General features: G+C 35.5%; 1 protein-coding gene across 2 annotated transcripts in view; it reads right to left on the bottom strand.

The window, feature by feature from the left end:
- Positions 1–204: 204 nt before the first annotated feature.
- Positions 205–21242, bottom strand: part of LOC141440023 (uncharacterized) — a 32315-nt gene continuing 11277 nt past the window's right edge. For both annotated transcript variants that reach the window (XM_074104481.1, XM_074104480.1), the window contains exons 2-3: positions 3167–3261; positions 205–2601 (exon numbers count right to left, since the gene is read on the bottom strand). In XM_074104481.1, the coding sequence (XP_073960582.1) occupies positions 2052–2601; positions 3167–3261 (645 nt within the window). In that variant the 3' untranslated portion in view covers positions 205–2051. The remainder of the gene's footprint in view (positions 2602–3166; positions 3262–21242) is intronic.

The following is a 21242-nucleotide window of genomic DNA, read 5'->3' as shown; positions in this document are numbered from 1 at the left end:
AAGTATTTTTAATCTATCAAAATTCGGTGGCAGAGATGAACAGTTGATATATCTAAGTACAAAACTGACTACATGAAAATTATGAGATATGACGAAATTCTCTTTTAAATGATAATGATCTTATACTAATTACGAAACATGGCACTGTTTGTGATACTAAGTAATTATAACAATATAAACTCAACGGACTAATTTAAGGTTTAAAATACATTAGGTGTTTATGTGTCAGACTATCGTGAATTTAATTCAAAAGAATTTACATTTATATATTTTTTCCAGTTTTAGACACGAGTTGTTTAGCTACCCACCGATAGGTAGCGCTGTAATCAATTATGGTAATAGTGCGGTGATGCTAGAATTTTAAAGCTCCTTTAAACATTAGAATAATGGCATTATCAAATCGGATATTAAAAAAATAAAACTGTTTCTATCATATTACACACCTAAATGCATAGATAATCTCAGTCAACAATACTATTGTGTTATTATTTATTTACATTCGTAACATTTATGGAAGCGATTTTATCGTATTCTAAACATTCATACTGTATATCGGAATACCTCGTATTAAACAGTATAAATAAATGATTATCCTTAAAACCTACGATTTAAATACAATAAAAGTTACAAAATAGAAAATAATACAGATCTTTGACTCGTCGTACTTATGCCTAAAAGTAGTAAGTACCATTACAATAGTAACAAAAATCTAAAATGTTAAATTTGAATAAATATTCTTAATTTTAGGACGAAGAGAGCATAAAAAACAGTGGAACAACTCCGCTGGGCGCCAACTTAGTGCAGCGACCGCGCTATAAAATTAAAAAAATCTTACAAGAAACTGTGATGTGCAATGGAACTAGGTACAGATCTATTGAATAATGTTTTTCCATCGTCTTTTGTCGGATAAGTTCGTATTTATCTTGCTTCAATTAGCTCCAGTAAACTTCAGTCAGCTTGTTCAGAAAGCAAGATAAATATGAACTTTTCCGACAAAATACGATGGAAATACATATGACATTATTCACTAAATCTGTACAACTAAAATGTTAATGTCGCTCAGAACTCGTCGGTTTCTTCGATTTCCTAAAGATTCATAAAAAAAAAGAAAAACAAACCGATCTTCTGTTTCAAGTTCCGAACAAAATTAGCAAACTAGCTTAATTGTAGGTACCTACAGTCAGCAACAAAAATATGAATACAGCCAAAGTGCCAAAAATATGTATACAGGACTTTATTGCCTGAACATTAAGGTCGTGTGTATACATATGTTTTGCACTTTGGTTGTATTCATATTTTTGTTGGTAACTGTGCACGAGCTAATCTCCAAACTGATGAGCTATCATCGGGACCCATACTTAGTAACAAAATATTTTATTTATAAGTTGAATTACACGGTAACTATTACGTTAAATTACAGGGCCTCTACGTATTCTCTCTAGACGTTTGTCACAAATCATTTTGCTACTCAGCTGTTATCGTAACTGTTCTAACACTTAAATGTGTTTCATTTCTGTCTAGATTAACTTGTGCAATCGATGATTCAATGTGGTTACGTAAACTACATTGGTCATATAAAGCTCCAATTTGCGTCTAATATTGATAAAAAATGTAAAAAAATGACATCTTGAATACTATAAGTACTAGGGATGCAGAATTCAACAATGGTAAAGTTGAAGGCACACCATTCCGGTAAGGCACCGCGGATTATTCCATTTCAAAGTTCCCGAGACTAACTAATTACTAAAACAAGAAGCGTACTCTATTGACGAAATATCGAAAATAAATACAGTAGATACAATCAACCGAAGGCTCCTAGCATACACTTGATAGCATCGGTAACATGATACATAATCAAGATTGAGATGTTTCTGCATCCTTTAAACAACTATCATACGTCCACATTGCTAACTTAGTAAGACTCGATGATAAACCACTCACTCAATACCAACCAGACGCAGAAACATCGCAGCCCTGTAATACTAAATCGAGATAACTCCTCGTAAATTTGTTCAAAGTCCACTGGATTGCACTAACACTGAGTCCCACAATCAGGTGTCATCGTCTTCTTCTAACCTCCTGTTTCTTTTCTTTTTGTGTCGCTCCTGTCTTTTTCTTAAAACGTTAGGGTTTCTGTGCATGACCCTCCGCTTCTGAGGCGGAGGGGTAAGCTGGCATTCGCATCCAGCTCGGACTCTTACGTAGTCCATGGACCATCCGCCAGGGACGGAAAATTGTCCTTCTCTCCTATGGCGGTGCTGGGGGCTCTCTGTAGGCGCCGGGTTGCGTACAAGCGCGTACGAGTAGGAATACTTTTGGACGCATCTCGACTGGTTGTACAATCGTGCGTCGACGAATCTGCACGGTTTATCGACCACGTCAGGAGCGCAGGAGAGCTCGTACAGTTGTTGCTTGTTCTCGCCGTCTCTATAGAGTTCGACGAATAGGCCGTTGGGGTTTCGGCCGCCTTTCGGAGCCACCATCTCGGCGACGGAGGGGCAGCACTCCACGATGTGCTGCGAGCCCTCGTGCTGCCCCTCTGGGTGTAGGTAAGACTTCATCTCTTGCCAATGCGAACGCTTCCACGCCTCCTCGTCCGTCCTGAAAGGATTAAATGAATCAATATAAACCAATAGAAAGTATTCAATAAGTAATTAAATATTTAATAATTCCTAAATGTCATGGGACATATACACCGATTGACCTAGTCCCCAAACCTATACTATGAGTACCTACTAGACAACGGATAAACATACTCAAAACATACATACGCTCGAAAAACATAACCCTCCTTCGGGCAGTCGGGTAAAAATACATAATAAAGACCCAAGAGTCGAAAACAAACATTCGTATTTTTGATACAGATATCTACCTCGACCGGGAATTGAACCCAATACCTTATGCTTCATAGTAAGGTTCTCTAACCATTGGGCTAATTGGTCGTTATTCACAAACTTTCGCATTTAAATATAATACATTAGTTTCTTTTTTCTCCGAATGAACTGTTGCTCCTCAGAGCTGTTGAGCCTCAGATGGCTTTTATAGCTTACCTACTGGAGAGCGAGCTGCCAGAAGGGCCGCTCGGCAAGGGTTTATTTTGACTTAGCATACAAAAGGGTGGTCCTACTGAGCCGACCTCGGAACATATCAGTAGGATGACACTCACAGCACGCGGTGCGAATGGTGCGGCTGAGGCGCGCGGCGTATGCGGCTCGCGTCACTCAACACGTCGCCGGCACTCGCTCCCGCTCCGCACAGCACCTGTGGACAAGCGCACACGCCATTAAAGCATTTGTATCAACTTATACTCTGTTCCAACAGCAGGCGAAAAAATGAACATTGAAGAAGTATATATTTAGTCCGATTTACTTGTTTATCTGTTTTTCGAGTTATGTGGCCCGCCCATTGCCACTTCAACTTGCATATTTTTCCAGCTATGTCGGTGACTTTAGTTCTTCGACGAATTTCCGTATTCCGGATTCTATCGCGCAAAGAAAGCCGTTGGGGGAGAAAAGTCCTCGAGTGGCGACCATGAACCGGAATACGAAGCGTTGGCAGGCCTCCCACCAGGTGGACTGAAGACAACGTGAGAGTTGCGGGAAACCAGTGGATGCAAGTGGCGAGTTGTCGTTCATTGTGGCGTTCTAAGGGGGAGGCCTTTGTTCAGCAGTGGACGTCTTCCGGCTGATGATGATAATGATGACTTGTTTATCATTTGCGACAACTTGTTTCAACGACAACTCGCCACTTGCATCCACCGGTTACGCATTATGGCTGTAAAACGTTCGTGTCTATTTTATACTTGTGTTTACTGGTCAATCTATTACTTAGTTGACATACTGTAACAGTTATTAGAAAAAGAATTTCCTCTAGAAAATATATCTGTCAGTCAAGGTGCTCTTTCATAGACATACACATACCTAGATATCAATGAAATGGAAGGATAGAAGTAAATAATATTAGGTAAGCGAAATTTTTAATCATGTCGTCATTTAAACTTTCCACGAAGTAAACACACTAATGGATTTTAGATTAATCCGAAATTATTTTGAAGATTATGAGCTGTTGCATTATCACTCATTGAAGCACTCAAGCAATCATTGATAAGATTATTAGACTAATTGATTCAATATGAGTGGCTATAGTTTGCAGAGGTCCATGTCATGAACAAAAACTAATAGGGAATATTACTGAAATTTTCTCCCATCAGAGTGCAGCACTAGCACAAAACCGTAAACAGTATTTTGACTATCTTAAATGTAATAATATCGTATTTTTTCAATTATATTTTTGTAAATATAACTCTATTGGTACTATCGATGTAAAATATCAATGTTATTTTGTTACTAATAAATATATCATGATTAATTCATAGTTTTTATAGGTACTAATACTCTTTGGTCATGATCTGTCATGGCGACAAAATATAAAGAGAACTGACGTTATCATGAGTTTGCGCTAGTGTCGCTCCCTGCGCAGAGCTTTGCTTAATATGCCCTATTTGCTTTGCTACTCCGCCACCAGCGGCAGCCACACGCACTCCACACACTCATGTCAAATTAGTTAAGGTTCTACAAATTCATCCCAAAAACAAAATGATAAAAATAAGAAACACCCACCCACAATTAAATTTTCCCTGACATCATGTCTCTGCTTTTCATATTTTTTTGCCAGCTACTCGGAAGCGAGCGCTTGCATCTCTTGTTATAAAACTATATGGATTGAACCTGATTGAACCAAATAGTTTAAGAGGTATACACGCATGATGTGAATTGTGAACACGGTAATAAAAATCCTAATTTTGGAGGACCACCACCACGAAAGGACTTAGGCATGACAGGTTGTAGTTAGGACGTTCTTATGAATAAGAAATTGGTCACTTAAATTTTCATTTAAGATTTGAAACTGATAACACAACGTGATAAACGGAAATATTAACATGGACACAGGCACGAATCGGGGGTAATAATTAGCAAACTGGAGTAATAAAAAAGTGATGAAACAAGCCTACGGCTTAATTAAAATTTAACTTCTTGTTTAATGACTATATTTATCTCAACGCCAATGATGGTATTCTATAAGTTTTATGCACAATATTCTTATTTGAACATAATTACGCAGGCGGAAAGATTTTTGAAAACACACCACTCAAAAGCTTAAAAAAAAATAATAGACAAAATATGTACAAATGGGCACGTGAAAATGCAATTTTCTTAGAAATTTACAAATTGTGATGAAATAAATCTAAACTAATACACCAATCTGTAGAACACACGGTCAAATGTATAATTAATTGTTTCACCGAAAATTGTACTATGTCAAATGACCATTATGTGTTTCGGGAATTATTCGTTTTAAACTTAATACATTTATTTTGATAAGTTTTCCGCGAAATTACCAGTCGAAAGTATAAAAATCGGGGTATTACTGCCATATTAGAGTTTTCACTAGTTGAAACGATTAATCAGAATTTTATATAATTTTTTATTACTTTTTCTAAGTCGCTACACTCTTGACATAGTGGTTTTGGTAATTGGTTGAGTATCAGTTATAATAATGAACCTTAATGACGATTTTTTGGGTAAATAGTGTGGTGGTTGGAGAAATTAATACCCAACTGTATCTTTCATAATGTCAGTCATAATGTATCCTAGAAGGTTATACCTACATGTAACCGCGACCCACTTTTTTCCCGCAATGAAACAAAAGGTATCCAGTGTTATGAAAACATTTCTCGGGTGTTACTCATATGACTGACACATTGAAGTCAATCGCACGCCGATGAAGTTTTGTAAACCGAATGGAAGTTTATAAACCGTCTGAGTGAACTATGAAGAGCACAATTGGTTTATACTCGTAATAAAACTAATAAGGTAACCTTACATTGTGCTGTGTTTAAATATAAATCATCTTCTGTTCCCGTGTACTAAGAATAAGGTGAACATACTCTACTTAGGCAAGTTAAGTTAGATATTTTCCCGAAATTAAAATTGATTTAACATAAACATTAGTTCTGTAATAATTTGTCCAGGACTACTTTTGCCGCTTTGTAAGGGTCATAGTTGTAACCTATTAGTGTCTATGTTAAATGCAAAGTATGTTTCAAAGCTGAAACTTTGATATAGTAGAAATCTCCAACTACAGCAAAATTCCTCAAAATTCGATTATGCTAGTCTGTTATCCGGATACTTAATCACATTCGTACCGAAATTTATAGAAGCCGTAGGACCCATTTCATGACGTATTTGCTTAACAGTAGTTAATGAAAGTGTCACATTTTGATACAGTAACATGTCTTTCACGCCAGTCTTCTCTTTCTAGTGTAGTGATATATCAAGAATCGTCCAAACATTTACAGCAGGAATCAAGATGCGGTTAATTCCATGCGACCTATATCTTTCAATCATAGGATACTAAGAATTATACGCGGAATATTTATACACTGAACAATTTTTGAAACAGTGAAATAGTACTTTTCTTCTTTCATTGGTTATAGATAGTGATAGGAAAACGTAATTCTTGAACAGAGAGGTGAAGAGAAAACACATTTTCTTTTTCCTATTTTGAAAGATTAAGACCTTTATAGTTGTATGTATACTCGTATGTATTGTCATGCAGGTTCGAGTATTTTGTGTAACGATTCATGATTGAATCAAATAGGTATTAATATTAATATTATAGGTAATAACACTTAATATTTTTTAAATAACTTTAAAAATGTCACTTCATCAGTATTTTAATTACTTATGAAATTACAAAAATTAAATAAGTAGTTCAACTCACTTATAAGTCAGGAACGGTTCGATTAAATAGTTTAAATCTTTTCGTGAGTTGAACCTTTTCATTTTTATAGTTTTATGAATCATGTCTCATAAGAGCTTAAGTAATTTTATTATATTCATTCAAAAGTAAATCTGGTTTATTTAGTTTCCGAGGTTTTCTCTAATAAAACTTGAAATTAACACGTTCAATAATAACATGGTTCTTGGCAGAAAATTATTATTTAAATACGTATAATTTTTATTATGTTCGAGTTCGAAACATTTACAACGGGCATTATGGCAATATTTTTATACTTTAACTGCGGCTTTACGATTACCTCGAACAACATCATAACCCCTGCAACAACACGAGATTAACCGACTTCGTTGAACGTCGTAAACTTTTACAAATATTGTTGTACCAAAATAGGACGTTTTATATTATTTTAAATGAGTTGCGACATGGATAGATAAATTTACAGATATTTTAATTAACGATACAAGATAATAAATATATAAGTAGGTATACTTACATTTATTATGATTTTAATTATTTGACCTAACCGTGCAGGATTTTTTGTTCATGCTTGGAAGCACATTTTCATTTCTTTTACTCTAAATACTTTTTAAGTATTCATTTCTGACAACTGAAAAATAATTGTGGAAAGTTATGATAAATACTTCAAGGGACTAGTTTCTACTTTGAGTGTATATAAAATGTATAATTAACCAGTTATATGATACCTACCTCTAACAGATCGAAAACCATTCTTATTTCACAGTCTAATTTTGAATGAAGAATTGTAAGGTAGATAAGAGTTTGGTCACCATAACCACCATTCCTAAAAAAATATATATTTTTTTTGTATTAAATACAATTTACCGTATAAATGTTAATTTAACAATAACACTTCCGTTTTTCTATCGCCGTCTGGCAAATAATCAATCGATTAATAATCACGGCCGTAAACAACCGAAAAAGATAGTTTTTTTATTAATAGAACATAAGTTAACAAAACCAAGTGCCAATAAAATCAATAAAACCAAAGCATGATTATGAATATGAACTAGATAAAGATAATAATTATTATAAAACAAGAGAATTCTGAGAAACCATTATATATTCCATTTTTAAGAGCCGCTAGCTGACGTAGTAAATGACAACTTATTTCTTGAAGTTAACATCAAAAAACATAAGCTTTAACGAAAGATGTGAAGACTCATATTAGTGTAGTATTTTGTTTCGGATTATAGCATTAAAATTGTTAGTTTGCAATTAGCGGAGAGCGGGATTTGGTTAATTTATTGATATAGCAATCAACTAATGATTGGAATTCCGACACTAGATGTCGTTAAAATGGAGATTGGGTGGGGACGCATGTGAATGGGGGATTACGGCGCGAGCGCAGTGGGTACGCGCGGTATCAATGGAATTCAGTGCGACCACGTGAAATTTGACGCAGAAACGTAATAATGTGATAACGAGAGGCGAAGAATTTAGTAAGGGACCGATGGGAACTTGACGCCTGTCTCGGAAGCCATCGTGGGCCGTTAAATTTGTATATCGCATGATCTTTTTGTGGATCGGCTTACTGGTGGGAATCTGTATGTGGGACTTGGTGAGGGCCCACAAGGAATGGTCAGTGGGAGAGTGAGGTTTTACGTATAGGTGACGATTATAGTCCACGTTGAGCATACTTAATGTGAATGTGTTGTGTTCACGTTGATAAACATAACACTACTCTTATAATCTTATATACTACTCTAATAATTTTATATACTACTCTTATAATTGTATTTATTGGACATTATCGTTCTAATTATAATTCTTCCTGTCAACTAAAATTTAAAAAGCCATGAACCCTCCTTTTTGGTTCACTGAATTCGAATGACAATGATAGCATTTAAGTACATGAAAATTAACTTGATAAATTGATTAAAATTTGTTTTCAGAAAGCTGATCTTATTTCCTCACAAAAATCATTTTAGTTCCTTTTGGTGATTCAGAACCACAAAGAAATTACCACTTCTTGAAAATACCACTTCTTAAAATGACCACTTCTTGAAATCACCATATAGATATCTAAAATTACTTACTCAAATGGTAGGATGATGAGACCTGCCATCTGTCTTTATTTCCAACGGAACAAAGGAATATTATAAACTGATACCAGTTCCCTTGTAACCATAAACACGAGAAAAACTCTCGCACCAACGTTTCTCACTCGAATTAAGCAATACTAACATAAAAGCTTATTGTAATTTATTATTATAGGGCTCATTAGAATATTTAAGATAAACTCGGTAGTGTCGGGAGTCAATCCGTTGCTGATTTACTAGTAATTTACTAATGTCGGTCAAGAAGTTAATTGATTTTACAGATTTTTATTGCACCACCGACACTGTTCGGGTTTTTAAGATGGTTCCACTTTAACCTTTATTGGTGGTTAACACTTTTATTGGTTCGGATATTTTGGATAACGTGTGATTGATTGATTTAGGCTTTACTTTTGCGGAGGTCGATAAATGAGTTACAATAAAATGTTTTAGACTATCGCGGTCATTACTAATTTTATGATTTAAATACGGGTTCTGTTCCGCGTACCTTGATTTTATCGAAGCTCGATATTTCGGCATCGTTGCATGCGCCATGATCACGAGACGACAAATGAAGAAATCGAGGTACGTGGAACAAAACCCGAATTAAAATAATAAAATGAGTTACAATATTTTTATCTCGCTTGTCATCTATCAACCATACACTGCAGCTACACATATAAATGTCAGCTCATTCAGCCATCATCATTCAGCTCATTTAGACTCCAAGTGCCTGCCAAGCACCAGCTGATGTTCCTGTGCTCCGGAGGGTGTGGTGTTCCGTCGTTTTAGGGTAGCGACGAAGACGTTCAAAAATCCCTAAGTAGTTTTATGAGTAGTTTTTTTTTGTATGTTTATCTTGAGTTTTATGTATTTTTGTATTTTTTGTGTATAAATAAATGAATAAATAAATATCACGGGACAATTCAGACCAATTGACCTAGTCCCAAAGTAAGCTTAGCAAAGCTTGTGTTATGGGTACTAAGCAACGGATAAATATAATTATATAGATAGATACATACATAAATACATATTAAACACCCAAGACCCGTAAACAAACATTCGTATTTTTCATACAAATATCTGCCCCGACACGGGAATCGAACCCGGGAGCTTCGTAGTCAGGTTCTCTAACCACTAGGCCATCTGGTCGTCGTGTATAATTTGAATTTTACAGTGCTTTGGTTTTCTAAATGTAATGCTGTAATTTTTTATTGATAAATAAATAAATGTCAACCTCGCCCTCCTTTCTACATAAAACAATACAGTGATGTGATGCAAGGGTCCTGTATGTCAACATAGACGTGTCGCGTATAGAAAAGTAAACATATATTTACTCATTGAGATATTATGCATTATAATCTCATTTTTTCAAAGGAGATATAGAGGAGAAATGGCGACGGAAAAATAACTTTCAGTAGGTATTTAAGTAGGTAGGTAGGTATATTAAATATTATATTTTTTGTTTATAAACTTCTGGTTATTACCACCAGTTGCTGTACTTAGGTACAAGCGATAATAGTCCTTATAAGAGTTGTTATGCCTCTTAAGCTAAATTGTTATATATACAGGGTGGCTCATTTGGATCGGTCAGTATGGGGAAGTCTGAAACTATAAGACATACGACACATTATTTTTCAAAACAACCGAGTTAGATTGACGTGCTGAGTACAAGTTTTTTTTTAAATCTATGAATGCAGTTTTTTTGTTACTAACATCGATGACATGGTTCCTAAGAGCAGATCATCGTATGTCTTATAGTTTCAGACTTTACCATACTGACCGATCTAAATGAGTCACCCTGCATAGCCCGGTAATATGGAATAGAAATACATTTTTTCCGGCAAATCCGTAGTATCAAAATCACTTGTTACATCTGCGTTTTTTTATAAGATCATCACTAAACTGTATTTTTCTTTACCATACAATACCACCCTTTACTTCAATAAATTATCGAGCAGATAACACCAACAAACATGGGCACGCGGCGATTTCAATCAGGATAATATCGTGTAATAAGCTTGTCAAAACATAATAACTAATAGCTTCCAACACAATACAAATTATAAACATGGAAATTGAATCGCACTTAATAAATCTTAGCCGACAAAGTTATCCTTAACTTTGGTGGCTCCTGGATTTTTGGGATAAGTTTTTAACGTCATCAGATTAAGGATCAGATTTAACTGTGTATTGTTACTAATGATGGCAAATAGTGGGTGGTTATTTAAAGGAGTAGAGAATAGCCGGTATCGGTGTCACGAATGAATGACAAATGAAGTTTGTGACACTTTTAGCTGATTATTGCTTACGGCGGCAACTATTTGAATGCTATTTGAAGTTCTTGTTCTTGTTGTTGTGTAAGATTAACGATTAAATGCTTTTATTATTTGAATTTATTTATTTATTATTTGAAATTCTTTGCGCGCCGCATTTTTTAAATGCGCCGTCGATGCGTTTTAGGCCTCGAACACCACAATGAACGACCACGCAACGAAAGGCTAGTAAGTAAATATAAAAAAATTATATAAGTCGTTTTATTATCCACAATGCCTCCTCCATTGTAACACTTAGGGGTTAGCCCACCCAGCCCAGTGATATGACATGCTTGTGTAACAAACTCAACAAAGTTACTTAATAATGTTTTGTCAAGTCCTAAAATAACTTCTATCCGTCGGTCGCCGCCGCGGCTTTTAGCGTATCTCAGCTTCGGAATGGTCTGATAATTCTTTGCGCGCAACCTCCTGTTGAAGCCAATACGACTGCGTTCGAGTTCATGTTCATTCAACCACCAGAGGCCATATTTTGTCGCATTCACATTGTTTTTTACTGAATAGGTTTAAAAGGTAGGTAGGTTTAAGTGTGAAAGGATGAGTGGAGAAGGAGATAGTCAATGCCATTATGAATGCACGAGGGTTAGGTAGTGTAGCCACGGCATTGTCTATTGTCGCTAAGGGAATATCTATCTTTGCACCGGTAAGGTAGGGAAAGGCTGAAGAATTTATGGCTTGGTAAAGAGCATGTAGGTATGTATGTGTATTAAATTTAAGTTTGAAAACTCTCGCACAATTATTTACTGCTTATGTTTCACGCAAGTCGATATTCTCTCTTTTTATTTTACATGTATCATTTTGATTGTGAGATGTGTTAAATTGACTTACTTACTCTAATTATTTACCTTATTCATTACGAACGTCATCCTTAGCTAAGTGGCCATCATACAATACGTAATGCATAACGTAATATCAATGTTATGATATGAAATCATCATTTATTATAAGTAAGAGTGGCTTGAAAATACTTAGTCAATGTAGGTGATTAAAAAGTGATGACGGAATAGAAGAGCTATCGGTAGAAGTAGGTAGTTATCATAATAATGTTCCTTAATAATACAAGTTAATTATATTTTAATTTTATCTCAAGATTGACATTTTATCTGTGGTATAAACCGGAACTTTGTAAGTATAATCGAGCGTCAGTAAATAAAATTTAAATTACTCTAACTATACACAGACGCATCTGCTTGTACAAGGCTAAATAAAGATACTACAAAACTAAAATAACACCAATAACACTTATGACCTGATCGCAGCAGGATTAATTGAAGTGCCGATTAGTTGCATCTTAAAAAGACATTAGTCTGTCTCGATATACGCATGATATTTTGTTTTAGCTGGTTTCACACTTTAGATACGAATATCTACATAAATACATACAGTCAGTAGATGAGCAGTGAGCAGTAGTGGTGTTCAAAATGATCTAAACACTCTCTATTACCTTAATTGGCAGTAGAGTCGTGTGTAGATCATTTAGAGGACCGTAAGTAACCACTCATCCGCTTCGGTTGCTGACTTTACAAAAATACATACGCTCGAACAGAGAACAACCTTTCTTTGGGCAGTCTGGTAAAAAACCAGGAAAGTATAGCCGAGTATAGGAACCCAAGCCAATTTCTCATCAGGCCATGATGTGTCCATATTATATAGCAACTCGAGCAATTAACTATGTCCTTGAAATGCGAAAGTAAGTTAAATAAAACAAAATAAACTAGCTTTTGAAACCAACAAGTTACACCCGTCGCCATATTTCAGTTAATTTATAATAACTGCCGTTCGAATGTCAATTAACTTTAGTATTCGTTCAACTGTAAACAATTCTAAATGTTTGATACCGCTATTAAAGACCTAATAATTTCTTAATAGACTTGCGTATTAAATATCAAATGGACCACAGCAGAAATACCGCTCAATAATACGAACAAACCAATGACAAATGATAAAATAACTCAGGCAAAGTAACCAACAGAATTGATAAGTTGAATAACATAATTGTCACGCGAACTAAGCGCGAGGCGTGTGTAGAGTCGAACCATTTGATTCCTGACCCACCATAGAACGGGTTCTCTATTGGATGGCATAAAATTATTTGTAATATTATCGTTACGCATAATTCCTTTTAGCCGAATTAGCGATGTGCATACACATCATTACGCATAAAATTAAAAAGCATAAATACAGAAAGCATCATCTTCATGAAGACTAACGGCAAATAGCATAAATACAAAAAGTCATAATAATAAATTTGTCTTGATGCACTACGACAAAAGGTTAGTTTTGTGTTAATATATATTTAGGAACTAAGGTTGCTTGGGCGCTTTGCGCCTGGATATCATAGGTACTAACCTAACCTAACCTAATGTAGGTACCTAACGTGATCTAACCTAACCTAATATTTTGTTGTTCATTTATAACAAATAATCAATAGCCCAAACAATATTATGCATAATGCACAGTCCAACTGAAATTATTCTAATAGCTTAATATTCCAAATAAGTAGTAGGCCAAAGTATTACTATGTGACAGTACTATTATGCTAAATCAATTATGCGAAACAATAATAGTCTAAAAAAATGCGATCCCTTGTCAAGCAATGCGATGTCACTATAAGACTTTTTCTACAAAAAGGTTCCACTGTGGGTCACGCTTCAGTTGGTTCGAGTGTACCTATGCCGAAAAAGCTAATAAACACAGCCAAATATTTTTTCGGACCATTAAGTCCTTCTATAAAGAGATTTCTTCCAGTTTACTTTTTTAAATAGTACCTAACCTAGTTACGATTGACAGGACGTAAGAAGAGTCACGCCACGAAAAATTAAAAAAGTCGAAACCTAAAATTACCCTGAATAAATTAAATAGTGTCGAACAAATTGAATCATGACCGAAAGTGGAATCTCTCCTGGTGGATCCTCTTAATAATCAACTTCACTATGATTTCTTACACAAAAGTATGAGATGTCAACATGACATTAGTAGCACAAAGGTTCCACCCTGGGTCATGATTCAATTTGTTCGACTGTACTCATTAAAAATACAATATTATCAATATCTTTAGATTTAGATCGAGGTTTCAAAAGAATCACTTGTCAATAATTCAGTAATATCTATTAAAACAGAGAAAAACTTTTATTTTTATTCTGTGGGAGTAACACAGCGGAATGGTGTGAAGACGTGTAGCGAGATCGACTGGGGAAAGATATACATATTTAAATAATAAAAAATTATAGCAGGACAATTGACAGCAAATTGACTTAGTCCCAAAATAAGCATAACTTGTATTAGGAGTACCTATACTACGTAACGGATAAACAATACATATTGAACACCAACAATTCCAAATTTGGGACCACAATCTTTGTAATCAGGTTCTCTAGCCAGTCAGCTACCCGGTCGTCTATGATATTTCTATTTCTCAAATTAGCACTGTGAACAACACCAACAGAGTCGATTTTAACGCCAAGGAAATGCTCCAGAAAAGGGACCTAGTAATTAAAGTAACACATATCGCTTCGTTACGAAACCATTAGCACGGCGCGATTGCAATCTAGCGATATTTGTCGAGCGATACCGAGATTAAGGGGGTCGCTATATCAGCTATCAGCGAATATCTAAAGCTCGTCAGTTGTCAGGCGCCAGTAATGCGTTCTTGCATAAGTTTACTTCACGAGTTCGAATGATTGATTAATTCGGGCGTAACTTCGCGGAGGTCCCTATCATTGAACTAAAGCAACGCCAATGGGATGTTTACTTCATTTTTGTCTTATACATCATTTTGCTCGTTCCTTTTCTTTCTCTCGTCATAATTTTACCTCTCCTCGTTGGCTTTTACACCATGCTTCTCCACCTACCAAGCAACGTAACGCATCGTAACGTAACGTGCGGTAACGTGATGGAGAAGTATGGTAAAAAAAAGTTCTTTTTCGCTTACTTGTACAGTCTAAATCTGCAAACAACGATTATATCGCAGTTGATTAAAAACTTGAACTAGTTTTCTGACAGAATTCAATATGTGAAAGATAAGTAGTAGTACTATTACTATAGTCTGAATAATGTCTAAGCTACTCGCTTTCTTCCGAAAATTTCAGACCATGGCACACTAGCCAATCCTATCTTTATGCTAGATAAGCATTAGAAAATTATGGTAAAAGCTTAGCAAACAGCATTCGCTGAGCTTGGGTGATAATTTGCGCCACCACAGTGCGAACACGGATAAAGTAATATCACATACGTATATTGTAATGAATAGAAACGTTAAGAGCTGGTTAAAAGACAGATTTAATTCTCAGTTTAGTTTTTAAAGAGCGCTGCTTGAATTTGTGATTAATAAGTTTTTGCTAAAAAAATATTTATTTACTTGCAAGTTTTTTTGCTGCTTTTACTTTAGGTTGACTGTACTTGCATTGTCATCTTATCTGATCAAACATATCCGTACCGAATTTCAAGACAGTGGGATCAATAGAAATGGGTAAAGTTGGACTTGGAGGATTTGACCATAACAACCAAACATACACTATTATCGTCACATCTTTGAAAAAATCTCGTAATGTTCCTTGAAATGTTCGAGCTTTTTTTAAAAGTACCTATATGGACGATATAGGACGATATTACAAGATAAATCATCTTGGCCTGTACAGGTACCCACTGGGGCAAATGCCCCCTCTTAGACATGCACGTAGAACTGGACAGGCATATAATACTACTACTACCACTACCTATGACAGTAAAATATAAGGTACTCTTCTTTTGGGATTTTCTGCGGCAGACCGCAGTCGTATAAGTCGGTACTCTGTGTATATTTTTATCCCGTTTACATTTATACAATCGTCTTAAGTCTTACCTCTCTGTCAGGAGCGTGAATAATCAACATGTCAAACAGAGAGGCAGGTATAATAAGAGATTAGGCTTAAATGGTAATTATGAAATGCCAGGGTCTTAAAAGGCAAAATAACCCTATCGGTCACAGTTAAAGACTGCCAGTGGTTTCATGTATGTGGAAATATTTTATTAAATTACTGGTTGAAAAAAAATTAGTTAACATGTTTTTTTGTCTTTTCGGTTAATTATGCATTTATAACTTAACACATGAAACTAACAGATCTCATTGAGAAACTGGTGACAAAGGCAACTTATTCCACTTAATAGTACTTCCAAGTTAAACTTAGAACGATTGACAGGACATAAAAATAAGAATAGACACGCCATGAAAATGTATAAGAGCCGAAGCCTATAATTAACCTGAATAAATAGTACATTAAAAACATCCATCCTTGATCAATTATCCTCGTGTTGATAATGTTGATATAATTAGTAGCTTGCATGTGCGACTTTGCCTTTCGGATTTTTGCCTTTGCCTTGCGGCGTTCCCTATTCTATAATATTATCTTTCCTTGTCTACTCTTAATAAGGCGTCCTTCTTTTATTCTGACATTTAAATGTAGTTCTTAAGTATTCGCATGTATGATAATAGTATTATTGTTGTTCAATTATTTGTAACAGTCCATCTATTTGATTATTTCAGTTCTTTTTTATTGACATTTATTAATCATTTATTTAGATATAATATAAAATTAGTTAATGAGCATAAACATAAATTTTGCCTGCCAGATGCTGGAGAAATGTGTGCGACCAAATCATTTATAAGACCATTGTAAACACCACATTTTATGCGAAATAAAGTAATTTGAATTTGAATTTATAGGGATGAGTCTTTTCCTACGGAGAGTCAACATTACTCAGCTGTGTACCGACTGTTCTTCGTTATAAATTGTAATCCTTTTGACGCCGCAAAACGTGCAACTTCACATATTAAATATGACATGAAGCCGATTGCTAGTAGTGAATAATGATTTTATTTAATTATTATTATAGAGCAATTTACATAAGTAGATTAGTTATTAGTTAGCAGCATTTTAAGTTGTTAAGTAAGTAAGTTAAAGTTAGTTATTTCTAGTATTATCATATAGATCATAAAGAAAATTAGTCTATCTTATAATATATAATACATATATATCGGCATATACATAAATAAATAAATATCATGGGACATTTGACACCAATTGACCTAGTCCCAAACTAAGCAAAGCTTGTACTATGGATACTAGGCAACGGATAAACATAATTATGTAGATAAATACATACTTAAAAACATATTAAACATCCAAAACCCGAGAACAAACATTCGTATTATTCATACAAATATCTGCCCCGGCCGGGAATCGAACCCGGAACCACAAGCTTCGTAGTCAGGTTCTCTAAACTAACCACTTGGCCATCCGGTCATCAAAAATATATGAGTGATTCATAAACTTTAACAACACGAATGTGAATTTACTGTCTCTAACAGATATTAAATAATAATTTTGACCAAAAAAAAACTCCTTCAAAAATTTCCTTTGGGGTGGTATTTGTTCAAAGGAGAATGGGTAGGTTTGTACAGACAACCGCCTAGAAACCAATAACAATTTATAAACAATTATCCGATCACCATTATCTAATCATTTCGTCGTACCTACTGCTGAGTGCAGGCCTCCTCCCTCCCAAAATGAGTAACAAATAGCTAATAATCATAAAGATACAACTTAATTCAGAACCTTCTTTTTTGAAGCCGGTAAAAAGTATGTCAATCAATCAGCTGTAATTGTTAATACGTTACCGTAAGCATAAGTCAATAAACAAAATAAGCCGATAACAGCAGTACCTACTTATGATGCACCATAAAATTTGGGTCACTCTAATAACTAATAACAGTGTAGAAAATGGACACCGTTATAGGAAAGTGTGAACACCGGCGAAGAAATCAATTACAACACGAATCAGGATCAACATTGAAAGAAATTAAAAACTGGCCAAGTACAAGCCGTATTTGTAAACGAGTTCCGTAGGTATCACTGCATCATTGCTCAAGAAAAAGCGCACAAAAATGCATTAATTTTTTTATTGTTTTTATAAAGTGACTACGGGTTTTTTTTTTTCGGCAAAATATTATTCCCAAATGTTTTATTTGGCAAACTGTTTTATTTCCCAACTCAATTTTCTCCATAAGTATTTTTTTTCTGTGTATTTATTTTCTTAAAACAACAGGTTTGTTTTATGAAAGTTCCGCAAAAATATGGTTTCAGAGAAAATCGTGAGTTGGGAAAAGAAACATTTGGAAATAATATTTCTGCGAAAAGGATGGATACCGGCCCTATACACACATTCTATCAAATGACAATTTATTATAGTTCAATGGAGCTCTGTGAGAGACTGCAGATCCTTAGGGTTCCGTTAACAAATTTTGGGTAGGGAACCTTTAAAATTGAAAAAAAAAACACTGACCCAAATCGACACACGTGAACATATATCAAACGTGGCTACACTTTAAATAATGTCTCAGGCCTATTTGTTACGCTTCTTTATTCCCATTAAGTTAATCTCTTAGCTTACTTTCTTAGTCACTGGTTTCTTCATACCGCTACTTTAATAGTGGGTTCTTTAAATAGGCTGCTGTCAATTTGTATGGAGAATCGTTGCCCTATATTTTAGGAAACATTTTGGTTTGGATGATAATTACTTGTAAAAGAAAGTTGATTGAAAAAAAAACCGGTTAAGTCGGAGTCAGATTCGCGCTCAGAGGGTTTCGGCGTTAGAATATCCAGTGTTAGCAGAGCCCCGCTCCTAAAAAACTATGCGCAGTGTGGAGACATTTAAGATGGTTCTTGACATAGATATATTTACAATTAAGACTTTTTTATTGGTTGTGCTTTAAGAGCTACCCAAATAGATGACACCCCGTTTCACCTCTATTGCTAATGACATAAAATTAAACATGGCTACTCTGGGACAGTGGCCAGTACTCGGACGTCTACCTTACATTTACAACTTTTTAAACGGTGTTAATTTTAAGGCTTCAATGTATGCCGCGTTTAAGGATTTTGCAATTCAAAATTAAGAGGAAATCGCTTGACTTGACTCAACATTCATTCAGCAGTCAAAGGACATTATTTAGTCGGAGTTAAGCCGTCGCAGGCGCATAAGCCGACGGGTTGACGTCGCGTAAATCATTGACCACTTGTGACATTTCCTTTACTTTCATTGCGCATTGTTCATGTGCACTATTTGAATCATAGCTACTCGCAGTTAGAACCTTCTGACAATAGCAGTTATACTTGCTGCCTTGGCAGGGGTTGGCATGTAGTTATATGTATAAACGTCATCATCTGATCTGGTCTCTTCCCTTAGACAATGGACGACAACTCGCCACTTGAATCCACCAACCAACTCTCACGATGTCGTCGGTTCATCTAGTATGAGGCCTGCTAACACTTCGTCTCCCGGTTCGTGATCGCCCTGGATATATTTATAATTTTTATTGCAATAAGGTTCCAAATTAGCTTACGGTTCAAATGGTGTATTTGTTTTACTTACGACCACGTGAATTTATGCACAATAGAATGTATTAAATAGAGTGCCATTGATAAAATTCGAGCAACATTGAAAGGCTTATGTCACCACTGTCTTGATAAATTCTTGATGATTTACGCGAAAAATATCAGTGATGTTGTATCTTTTATTCCAGCAAAATATACAGAAATGGCGTCACAGGTTATCTGTTACATAAAACATCAGAAATTTATCAGAGTCGTGATGAGTCGTGAAAAAAATAAATCGAAATCAAAATATTTCATTGGTCTCAAAATTTTACAAGGGCAAAGGTTGGGACCTCCCATTAAGCATATGTGTGTGTGAGTGTGTGCTGTTGATTTTGTTGTGTGTGTGCGTGTGAGTGTGTGTGTGCGCGCGTGGGTGAAAAGGGTTTGAATATCTTATTCTATGCCACTTCAACAAGGCGCAAGGTTGGCAGTCCAGCTCCTGAAATCTCGTTATGTTTGTAGCTTGTTTAATTAAGTATTGTTTTATTCTGTTCTCTTAAGGTACAGTCGGGTGACAGTACTTTAAAAGAGCCATGACCTGCATAATATCTGCCGCAGCCCCAAAAATAGAGTCGTATCAGATTCTTATGCACGCTTTGCTGTGTCAGATTCAGTCAGCTTTGGTGCTGGTAACTGTACGCAGCCCGGAGCCATGACATTTTGCCTTCCGATCTTATGGCTGTCTACTTGTAAAGATTTACTACCTACGAAAAAACTTAATAAAATAATGTTAATTCCATGATATTTTTAGGGTTCCGTCTTGGGTACTAGGGTAAAAACGAGATCCTATTACTAACACTCCGCTGTCCGTCTGTCTCTCCGTCTGTCAACAGGCAGACAGGTTGAAATTTTCACAGATTATGTATCCCTGTTGCCGCTTTGACAACAAATACTAAAAACACATTAAAATAAATATTTAAGGGGAGCACCCACACAACAAACATGATTTTTTTTTTTGCCTTTATTTTAGCTCGATATTAATAACGTGGTGGCCTAACCTATCGGCAGACGTGGGTTCAAATATTTCGAAATTCATGTGCGGAATTACATTTGAAATTTACCACGAGCTATGCGGTGAAGGAAAACATCGTGAGGAAACCTGCACAAACCTGCGAAGCAATTCAATGGTGTGTGTAAAATGGGAACTATGGCCCAAGCCCTCTTGTTCTGAGAGGAGGCCTGTGCCCAGCAGTGGGACGTATATAGGCTGGGATGATGATGATGATGAGATATTTAAGGGGGGCTCCAATACAACGAACGTGTTTTTTTGCTAATGTCCAATGTTGCATACAAATGGTACTGAACCCTTCGTGCGCGAGTCCGCCCCGCACCTGGCCGGTTTTTTTTTAAATATTCACCTGTTTTGTACAAAATTGACGCAACACCTATTAACACCTTGATACGAGTCGTTAAATTTTATATTTTCGACAGAATTAACACTTCAATTTCTTACTTATCATTCAATTTATATTCCCCGTCGGCGGCTAACTAACTTGTCGCATTAAATTTTTATTCGGAAAGGCATTTATCGACAAATAAAAAACGTCAATAACACTTTTACGATATTACAAATTTCATTCATGATTTCATAATAGTGCATAACCCGCTCTAGGCCTGCTCATAACTTTGAGCAAAAA

Source organism: Choristoneura fumiferana, chromosome 21, assembly GCF_025370935.1.
Source record: "Choristoneura fumiferana chromosome 21, NRCan_CFum_1, whole genome shotgun sequence".
In the NCBI taxonomy this organism is placed as follows: Eukaryota; Metazoa; Arthropoda; class Insecta; order Lepidoptera; family Tortricidae; genus Choristoneura; species Choristoneura fumiferana.
The sequence above is the reverse complement of the archived record's forward strand: the minus strand, read 5'-3'. Positions and strand labels throughout refer to the sequence as shown.